Source organism: Pieris brassicae, chromosome 11 (genome assembly GCF_905147105.1).
Source record: "Pieris brassicae chromosome 11, ilPieBrab1.1, whole genome shotgun sequence".
In the NCBI taxonomy this organism is placed as follows: Eukaryota; Metazoa; Arthropoda; class Insecta; order Lepidoptera; family Pieridae; genus Pieris; species Pieris brassicae.
Window position 1 is genome coordinate 9,185,480 of NC_059675.1, and position 10,811 is coordinate 9,196,290.

General features: G+C 36.4%; 1 protein-coding gene across 4 annotated transcripts; it reads right to left on the reverse strand.

The window, feature by feature from the left end:
• Window positions 1-951: 951 nt before the first annotated feature.
• Window positions 952-10,573, reverse strand: LOC123716260 (nuclear pore complex protein Nup133-like). 4 transcript variants are annotated; one of them, XR_006754534.1, is made up of 9 exons: window positions 10,338-10,573; window positions 10,102-10,220; window positions 9,769-9,949; window positions 9,289-9,419; window positions 9,012-9,127; window positions 8,683-8,864; window positions 8,248-8,394; window positions 6,844-7,002; window positions 952-3,650 (listed from the first exon to the last, which is right to left on the reverse strand). XR_006754534.1 is itself a non-coding variant. In XM_045671917.1 (6 exons), exons 1-6 carry the CDS (start codon window positions 10,445-10,447, stop codon window positions 8,742-8,744), a joined length of 780 nt encoding a protein of 259 aa, XP_045527873.1. In that variant the 5' UTR covers window positions 10,448-10,573; the 3' UTR covers window positions 8,414-8,741. The 4 variants fall into 4 exon arrangements, 1 of the variants encoding a protein (XP_045527873.1); XR_006754535.1 differs by having other exon boundaries at window positions 8,474-8,864; XR_006754533.1 differs by lacking the exon at window positions 952-3,650 and having other exon boundaries at window positions 6,774-7,002.
• Window positions 10,574-10,811: the final 238 nt, after the last annotated feature.

The window sequence follows — 10,811 nt, forward strand, 5'->3', positions numbered from 1 at the left end:
AGCGTAAAATCTGTTCTAGGTGTTTTGAAACAAGCTCGACTTTTTTTGGCTTTACTCAGTAGGAGAGTGCCTCTCAATAATCTGTGGTCGCTTTGGAAGATTTTATTATTTATGATTTCCAAGTTTGAGAAGCACTTAGTGCCGTTGCTCAGAATATAATCTATTTGATTTTTATGTCGTTGGCCTGGAGACATACAAGTCCATAGGTTCTTAGTTTTCTTTTTAAATATTGTGTTTATGATGGTGTATCTATTTGCTTGCGCATATTGCAGCAGTAGGTCGCCTCTGGAATTTCTGGTTCCATAGCAATAGGGACCCATGATTGAGAGCTCGATATTTTGTCTCTGACCAATTTTGGCGTTAAAATCTCCCATAACGATAATTTTTCCATGGGCTAGTTTTTGTGCTGCTTCGATATTCTCATAAAAGGTATTGACGTCCTCGTCCGGTGCGTCATATGTAGGGGCATAGACTTGTACAATTGATATATATCGCTCATTGAATGCAAAACAGCCACAAACCAGAAAACTCATTTTTAACAGGAGAGCCGAAACAAAATTTAAAAAATGTTTTTTTGAAAATTGTTTAATTGTTATAATATTAATATATCATTATTTTCCTTATTTAATTTAATTACACTGTGATAGCACTCTTCCAACCTGATAAAAACAACAAAAGCCCTTTTTGCATTCAAAATGTGAACCAATGTTAGGGTAATTATCTCAAAAAATGAAACCTGCTTTATTTAATGTTTTACTAAGAAAATAACTAAAAAATACAAATAATTCGCAGTAAATCTAAAAAGATACAAAGTATTCATACGACTATCACAAAACTAGACATTGTTTTATCGTTTTATGTTAAAAAACGCGATATTAATTTTAAGGTAATCTAAAATTATCTTTGAATAAAATTCTTAAAATATTCATAGTAACAACATTATAACACAAATCTAAAATAAAATTGCTGAAAGTTGAACATTAAAAGATTTGAAATTATGCTTAAATTAGTATAATTATAATACCTTTTACTATTTATTATTATATCACAGCCTGTATGGCTAAAATCACAAAAGTAATATCTAAGACAGTCTTTTTTTAAAGGCACATTTATAAATTTTGATAAAAACTTTCGTAATATCTAGGTATAATATTTTTCTCAATCAGTTTGAGTATACCTTGTTTTTTCGTTTCCGATATTGTAAGTTTATGATTATACAACTTTTTTGGCACTATGTTGTAATTAGTAGATGATTTAGACATCCTTTTTGTCAGCGTGGAGACTGAGATGAATTCTTCGCTTTCGTATCAAGTTTTATATAAAAACTGGTGTTTATGTTCTCTGTGGACTTATTTTTATCTCGGACCATTTTACTTTTTGCCCATCTTCGGATGTGACAAAATTTCCAACACCCAAGCATTTTAAATCTAAAAAACTGTCATGTGCAAGTTCGTGAACTGCGAAAGGTGTACCCTTTTTCCTTGCTGTCGTAATAAGAGTAATATACTGGTCCGGCACAGAAATGGGTGACGATTTTAAAGCCATTGAAATATTACGTTGAATTAATGAGTGGGCGGCATCCCCCTCATTTTGGGTATGTCCCTTTATTAAAAACTTATGAATGATACTTCTCAATTTCGGATATATTTTCATAGCATATTGGTATGTTGCTAGCATGTATTTGTTTTTTTGTTGGCCGCAACAATTATCACTATAAAAAACTACGTCGAAATCACCCGCAGCTTCATCGTTCAAACGATTCAATACATGAGCACGCATGATCCAATTTCATTCAAACCCCGACCCCCTTCCCCCTCGTGCCATACAAAACAATCTGAACTATTCTTTCCTAATTTAGTAATTGTCAAATTAAATAAATTCAATTTAGAAATATAATAAAAGCTAGAGACTTCAGCTCGCGGACAAGGCATAACTGCTTGTAGATCATATACACACACTACATAATCCTCATTAATATTTTGTTTATCCCTCTCCTTTTCAGATCTAGCGAGACATTTTTCTTGTAAATGCAAGTCGTACTTTTCTTTCAAAACAGATTTATCATCTGCATTTAGGTAAGCTGTACAGTCTTCACACTGGTCCTTTTTAGGTTGCCAAAAGGAGATGTTAAAGTCCTCCATGAATATATTATAATATATTTTATATAAAACATGTGGCTTATTTTCTTCTTTGCACTTGATAACGTACAGGCGATGCAAAGCAGCAATTGACATGTTTCCCACAATATATTTACGTTTTGTGTGAGCACGGCAATAATGGCTTTCAATTCTAGGGATTCAATTGATATGTGCTTTGACACCATCTTTCAAAGAGGCCTCTAACTGGAACTGGTTCCCATGTTTCCCTCGATTTTCTTGTATTAATCCAAGTCGTTCAGAATTCTTTTTGACAACAGTTCTTATAGTTTTATCAGAAATAGCAAGTGTATTAATAAAGTATACTTTGCATACTCGAATGCGTCTATCGTTTTTAGGGAAATAATATGCGTGATTAAAGTTCTGACGAGTGCTGCCAACACGGACATAGCGATACTTAGGTTCAATTTTTGTCATGTTGTCGCTAATGAAATGCCTCTGATTTGTCAAGTCAATCTTCCAAAAGTTCTCAAATAAAGCCAACCTTTCTTCCCGTGAAAATTGGTTAGCACATTTTAATTTGCATTTATCGGAACATTCAAGTCCAATTTTCTTGGCTTCTATTTGTTTGTTTGATTTGGACATTGTTTCATATGCCTTTCCGCTGTTTTTAAGAGCCTTGGATTTATTTCTCTTCCAAGATGCTGGGTTACATTTTCTTTTTCGGGATAGCAGCTGAGGTTCCACGCTGGGTGGTTGACAATCCATGCTAGGGGGCTGGGTGTCAATGCTAGGGGGCTGGGTGTCAATGCTATCAGGTTGGGTGCCACTGCTAGGAGGCTGGGTGTCAATGCTAGGAGGCTGGATGTTAATGCTAGGCGGTTGGCTGTCAGTACTAGAGGGATGGATGTTACAACTGGGTGATTGTGGTTGTTCAGTCTCTAAGATAGGTGCCTCAGTGTTAGAAGGCTGCATTTCCATGTAGTTGGTTTAATCATTTGCCCGGAAAGGTCCCGGTTTTGGTGAAAAAAAATGGTACTTAGGCCGTTTCAACTCTATGTATTTCTCAGGTAGAAAATCAGGATCCTTTCCACTATCATCCGAGGAAAAATCAGTTAAACTAGATAACGTAGAACAGTTCGCGTCACTGTCGTCAACGATATATCGTAATCACGCTGGCTGTCAGGGTAGGAGTCCGTATCAAAACTAAAATTTGCCGTTTCTCTTTGTTGTCTAAACTGTGCTGCTATTTGAGGTTCCTGGGTGATGTCGTCGAACAAGGTTTGTTTCTCTTCAGTTCCAGATGGTAGTATGTCCTCATTTTCAACATTAATTAAGGTCAAATCGTTAGGGTTAGGTTGACTGATTGGATGGCACTCCGTATCAAAATAATCCTTACCCGTTGTAATGTCTTGATAAACTCTTGCTGGAATATTACAATCCTGAATTTGTTCAGAGTTGATAACGGGCAGGTATTGTATGCTTTCAGATTCGAGATGATTTTCTGAATGGCCGATTGCCATGCTTAAAATTATTTTTGCTCTGCTATTCATTCTGTAAATAATTATATAGACTATTATTTCTCGCGAAGCAATGCGTATCATAAATTGGGTGCAAAAATGAGATGAAAGATGTTAACGTTTGCTCTGCCACCTGCACGTAGTATGTGTGGGCGGTTGTAAATTACGGGCGCTGATTGACAGTGGTTCAGAATTTTCGTTAGTGAACGGGGGGAAATTGCTAGTTGTTTGTCTGATGGAAAGGAAATCTCGTTTACCCGTCTCACTGGAGTTGGTTCTGCTCCATGTTTCTCTTATCAAGGGATAACGACTTGTGCCGAGTTTGATGGATTTCACACCGAAGTTACTTTCAATGTTGTTGATTCTGATTTGATTCCATATGATATTATTTTAGGTAGAGAAATGTTTAGGACGCCAGGTTTGATTTTTACTCTTAATAGTCAGGGTGCTAGAATTGCTCGCGATGTTAACGTTTACCTAACTATAAACACAGGCTCAGTACTGGACCAAATTAATACTGATTTGGCTGGCGAAGAGGATGTTGATGGGTTGAGATTGATACTGGAGGAATATAAAGCTAATTTTACTAGTGGCAATTCTAACACTACTGTTAAAACTGGTAAAATGCAAGTAGGGCTGGGGAACCCCGATAAAATTGTGCAGCGACGGCCGTGTAGGCTGGCCCCTTCTGAACGCGCCGTGGTGCTTGAAATAATAGCTGATTTAGAACGTGAAGGTATAATTCGTGAGAGTTTCTCACCTTTTTCTGGTCCGGCTTTGCTTGTCAAGAAGAAGGATGGGTCTGACCGTCTTTGCGTGGACTTTAGGGAACTCAATTCCAACACTGTGCGCGATAGTTACCCTTTACCACTAATATCCGAACAGATGGACACCCGAACATACCAAAGCCAAATGAGCTTTACTGTAATAGGTTACCTCACTTCTGCACCTGTTTTAACCATATTTGATCCCAGTAAACCAATTGAATTGCACACAGATGTAAGTTCAATCGGATATGGTGCAATTTTTTTTTCAAAAATTTGATAATCAGCTAAAGCTTATTGGATACTTTAGTCAGAGAACTGATGTAGAAAGTAGGTATCATAGTTACGAGCTCGAAACTGCGGAAGGGTTTCTAAAGAGTACGTTATCGCTATCGTTGACGGTTTTACGAAATATTGTTGCTTGACCGTTGTTAAAGATTTGACGTCGCTGTCTGCATGCACGGCCCTTAGAGAATTTGTACACATATTCGGAACGCCTAAGCGTATCATCTCTGATCAGGTGACTTCATTCACCGGAATGTAATGAATGGTCTATTGAGTTTCATGAGGTGGCGAGTAGTGTTAGTCGAGGCAATGGGCGGGTAGAGCGAGTAGTGTCGGTTCTCACAGACTGCTGTACTATTGCTGAAAATCACAAAAAGGGGCCCTCAATTGCGCAGTATGCAAGGGTGCAGGTGGAAGTCCATTCCAATTATTATTTGGTATAAACAAGGATCCCCCTCGGCAAAATTTTCTCACAGTTGACGCGAACCAAGGTAATTATGAGGACGGTTTAATTAAGATGCGCGATCAAAAGCAGGATGGACGAGCAGGCAACGCAAAACACGGTATGATTCACATCTTTATGTGACGGTTCATCCATTTGCAATAGGCGACTTGGTGCTAGTACAAAAGAACCCCCGAATAATTAACAAACTTAGTGAGAAGTTCAATGGTCCCTGTAAAATTACAAAGTTATGTTCGAATGATCGTTACATTTGTGAGCCATTATCTGAGGGACGGTCAAAATATGTGTGCCACAAACGATTGCGTAAATATCCGGCTAGTCTGCCTGAAATGTCAGAATGTCTTCACCCCATAGTATCCATAAATTATTAATTTTCTATCATTGTAAAACAGATTTCAATTGGTATTTTGTTTCGTAAATTTGGGGTGCTGATTAATAATTTGAACTGAATTATTGTATTAAACCGTGATCAACTTTGTTGATCTTGATCGTGATAGTGTTTTAATCAATATACAATTTATGATCATTATAAATTGTAAAAAGGGTTTATTTGTTCTCTGAATGATGAATGACAATGTTGGATTGAAAGCCTCATCGCTTTGTCCTAATGATCTGCCTAAATGGTCCTCATGCTGAAAGTTTAGACGCTATGCAGTAATTTGTCCTTGTATTGATGCTGAAAGCTTAGACGCTTTGCAGTAATTTGTCCTTGTATTGATGCTGAAAGCTTAGACGCTTTGCAGTAATTTGTCCTTGTATTGATGTTGAAAGCTTAGATGCTTTGCAGTTATTTGTCCTTGTATTGATGCTGAAAGCTTAGACGCTTTGCGGTAATATGGCCTAGTATTGTTGCTGAAAGCTTGAACGCTTTGCTGTATTTTAGCCTGAGATCTATTTTACCAGTATCGATGCTGAAAAGTGTACGCTTTGCAATGTGTTCGATGTGCTGCTCGTAAGAAGTGTTGGAAGCTTAACGATTTGCTGTGCAATAAATTTGTAATACTTTGAAAGCTTCTATGCTTTAAGCCGCTGGAGGATTGAAAGCTAAGTCGCTTTGTCCGAGCTCTTTGAAACCTACCATGCTTCAACATGATTGGACTGAAAGCTGTAACGCTTTGTCTGAATACATTGAAACCTACCATGCTTCAACATGATTGGACTGAAAGCTGTATCGCTTTGTCTGAATACTTTGAAAGCTACTACGCTTTAAGACATGATTGGACTGAAAGCTGTATCGCTTTGTCTGAATACTTTGAAAGCTGCTACGCTTTACGCTGATCAAATGTTGTAGACTATCGGATGGCACCGATAGCTGTGACACTGAGGTGTTGTAGTATCGACATACCGACTGTCCGAGTGACAAAGATACAACGCGAGAGCGCGTTGGCTGTCAGAATGGCCGTGTCGGAGAATGAATATTTTAAAATTCCCGCCACTATGAAGTTAGTCGTAGAATGCGGTGTGGTATGGTAAGGTAGACTGTCAACGTTGACAATTGACAATGCCTAGTCTGTGTGATCTACCAAATGTCAGTGGCGCGACTGTTTCGTGGCAGTAAGTGAATTCTTTAGTCACTTGAGTTTCGAACGTCGCCTGCGCCGGACGTGCGCACTGACTGTGATATTAAGTTATAATGTCGGCCGACGGTAGTAACACCAATTTCGCAATTATTAATCGCGTTGAATCTGCGACATACATATAATAATTGTACGTACTATCTGCGGGCACGATCGCAAGTGCGGTCGATGTATAGAGAAGCGCGCGTAGACCAAGTGGCAGACAACGCGGTGATCCTTCTTCCTGTCGTCCGGCTCCAACTGCGCATATACTCACCACTTGTGGTGAATCAGGATGTTCCTCCACTCTCATTTGGGCTAGAAAAACATTAGATATAAATATATATCGCATCTCATTTTCTCTTATAGAGATTTCTCACTAACCCGAGTATCTAACTTACAGATTTACAGAAGAGGAATGTCTCACATATACAGGTAAAAAAGAAAGTATAGAAAACAATAACAGACGCACATTTGGTTTGAATCAAAGAAGAGTTCCACGAAATTTATGAATGAGTCATAAATAACAAAAGTTAAATGCGTTTAACAATGTTTATCGCTTAGAGGTATAAGCAAGTTTCAAGCTCACTTGTAGAGTTTTACGCGTTAAAAATAACTGTCACTTATAGGTTTCATGTTTCATGTTTTTTTTTCATAATCAAAAAAGCTATATTTGAAAAAATGGAGCATAGCAAAGCTATATTTGAAAAATCAAATGACTTTATAAAATTTGATATTTTTTTTTTTTTATAAAATAGGGGGCAAACGTGCAGGAGGCTCACCTGATGTTAAGTGATACCGCCGCCCAAGGACACTCTCAATGACAGAGGGCTCGCGAGTGCGTTGCCGGCCTTTTAAGAATTGATACGCTCTTTTCTTGAAGGACCTTAAGTCGAATTGGTTCGGAAATACTTTAGTGGGCAGCTGGTTCCACATAGCGGTGGTGCGCGGCAAAAATTTCCTTTAAAAATGCTCAGTCGTGGAACGGCGGACGTCGAGGTGATACGGGTGGAATTGACCTCGACGTCCGATGATGAAACTCAGCTGCAGGTATTGATCCGAACAACTCCTCTGAACACTCTCCATGGTCAATGTATGTTTCGCACTTATAAGGGTTTTAGGAGGGCAAAATGACACGACCTGGTAAATACTCATTAAGAGTTTTCTCGCTTACCCAGTTGTCACTAACTCAGGAGGTTTGAATGCATTTTAATTATTCCGAAATAAAGAGCGTACAAATTCTTAAAAAAAAAAAACTTATAATATTTATGTACTATTAACATGTAACTACATATAAAATTATACTCTACCAAATTTTTAAATAAAATACAAGATTACTATAAATGATTTTTATTTATAAAACAAATAATTTAAAATTGTAATAATCTAATGCATTTAAGACCATAAAGAATAAATAAATTGAGACTTGTTATGTGACTGCTGATTTTTTGCTTACCAAGTTTTGTTAATGAAAATGAAAACCGAAAAATTAAATTTAAATACAATGAAAATGAAATAATTATTAACTTACATAATAATAAGATTATGGGTAGTAAAACTTACCCAGAGCATAACTCGTGTCTGCAGGTCAAGCCTGTGTGACTGCAGGTCAAGCCTGTGTGACTGCAGATATGTTTGCCTAAAGTAGTAAAGTATGATCACCTGCCGCCTGCACATCCAACGCTGTTACCTCCATAGTACTTGGCTCGCCTATAAAATAAATATATCTTTGAAATATCATTTTTTTCTTGAACTAGATGTAGAAATAACATATTGGGTCAATACCTACACTTATCAAACTGCACATTATGTTGGAAAGCTAAAAATACACTTGCTTTTGATTGATCTAAATGTTAAAATGTTTAAATTATAATCTCTAATATTACGAAAAGATTTTGTATATCCAACAAAAAAGGCAATTAAACACTACTGCAATCTCTTCCTGGAAGGTTTCTCAGTAGACTTTAAATATAATTTATTTCACTTGTGTAATTTTACCATGTGGAGCCAAATGGGCCCGAGCTGCTGCATCCAGTAATGGTCTACGTAAATGATGCTCATGCAATGCGGAACCACATTTGAAGAAGTGGTCCATCTGCTACCATGCATATTAGTTCATCACTCTCTTCTTCATCAGTAGTTGGAGGCAAGTTCGAAAGAATGACCACACCAACTAATTTCTGTAATAAAAGAAGTTTTATTTAACATGATTTAGCTGAAATTTAAAGTTTCCTTGTAATTGAAAAATTTAATATATTTTCTTTGCAAAGTAAATATAATTTATATGAGATATTAATTTACAATTAATAGGAATAAAGTATATTTACAGTATCAGCATGAGCTGGCATTGAGCCAAAGAATAGTAGTGAGACACGTCGGCCTATACCACCAAGCCAGCCACTTGGGGGCCTAAGAGTGGTACAGCTCACTGTTGGTCTACCCTCTGAAAGGAAATCAAATACGGCTCATTATATATTAAATAAATAAAAAGCCATTTTGCACTATATACAATGTATTTATAATTTAGATATACAGTCCATTTAGTCTGAAATACATAAATAGATTTCTTTTTCTCACTGATTGATTTTTTTTAATGAAATTTACCTCTATTAGTAGATATCTTGAATAAAGTACAAGTAGTAACAATTGCAAGAAGTAACAATCCCAAAGTAGTACCAGTGTCATCTATTCTTGATACTAATCGATCACATTCAGGTACAGTCTGAAGGTACCGTCTGAGAACAGATAAAATAAGAACTTAGATGCTTGTATGTATATTCTATCCATGTGTTATATCTTTCACTAAAATTTTAATTTTATAAGAGGTATACATTATTATTATTAAATACATACATATTATTATTAAATACATACATATTATTATTAAATACATACATATTATTATATAATAAACACTACACTAAAAATAAAAATTGGTATAGAGGTACAATACTATAAGCAAGAAGTGCCTAGCAGACACAAAAACACTACAATGTGTCACCTTTTATAATAAAAAGCATTTCACATAAAATTACTATGTTACAAACTAGACACTGTAACTAGAGTGTTGACATTTTTTCTTACCTGTTCATCATTTTCATAGAAGATAAAAACAAGGTCAGCTTTGTGTGGGGTAAAGTGAGTTCACGAGCAGCTACTGGCCCTGATGAACCTGTCAGCTCCTGAGGCCAGGCCAGAACTCTACGCCCAGTTACAACCCAGCACCAACCAGATGGTGACATGCCTACACTAACATCACCACTGCCTAAAAAATGAAATAAAGTTTTATCTACTAACAAACTAATAAGCAAAATGTGAAAGACATGAAAGTAGGTATAATATATAAATAAAATGTAAAGGTAGTTTCAAGGATTGTTAGAATCTAGATCGATTAAGATTGATATTTTCATTAATTACCAAATGTAAGAGCTTCAGTAACCATAACTGGGAGGGGCATTACACAGGTCTCTACTGTGCTATGTGTTGTCTGATAAATCACGTCAATTATTTGCGGTTGCGATGTTCGGTCATATTTGCTAAAACAAAAGTAGTTTTCATAAGTAAAAAAAAATGAAAAACCATATTCTGACCATTGATATACATAAAGCCGAACGAATTATTCTTAACAGTATACGAGAAGGTTATGCGTGTACCTCTGATTCTTTTCAACTGTTGATAGTCTATGGGCTCGTCTTCCAGATAACGATTGCCTCAACCGTGGAGAGAACGGACTCCTCATTCCACCAGTACTATTGTAATCCATTATAAAACGTTTTAGAGAATTTTATTCTTGAATAAATAATAATTTGTAAAATGAAAATTTAATTAACCGCCAGACGCTAATGTGGACTATCCAATACTGTCATAATAGACGATTGACAGCTGACACTAGATAGATAACAGTTTTTTTTTTTAAATAATTTTATGGCCTGGTAACGAGACCTTTAAGCCAAGTCTTATTTACGGTCACTAATTCACATGTTATTCTATCGTTTCACTTGTTTTCTTAAATCTTCCCCACGGTATTTTTGATGTATTTATATAATGCACTATAACACTTTTTGTTTTTGAGCAAATCACACAACTGGCGGCGGGAGGGATCACTAATTTCCATTATTTCACTTGCC

Excerpts from the sequence above, each read along its gene's own strand:
- LOC123716260 (XM_045671917.1), bottom strand. The coding sequence starts at position 10,447 with ATGGATTACAATAGTACTGGTGGAATGAGGAGTCCGTTCTCTCCACGG. Across the intron at positions 9,128-9,288 it reads CAAGATATCTACTAATAGAG|AGGGTAGACCAACAGTGAGC; the intron begins GTAAATTTCATT and ends ATTTCCTTTCAG. Across the intron at positions 8,865-9,011 it reads TGCCAGCTCATGCTGATACT|AAATTAGTTGGTGTGGTCAT; the intron begins GTAAATATACTT and ends CTTTTATTACAG.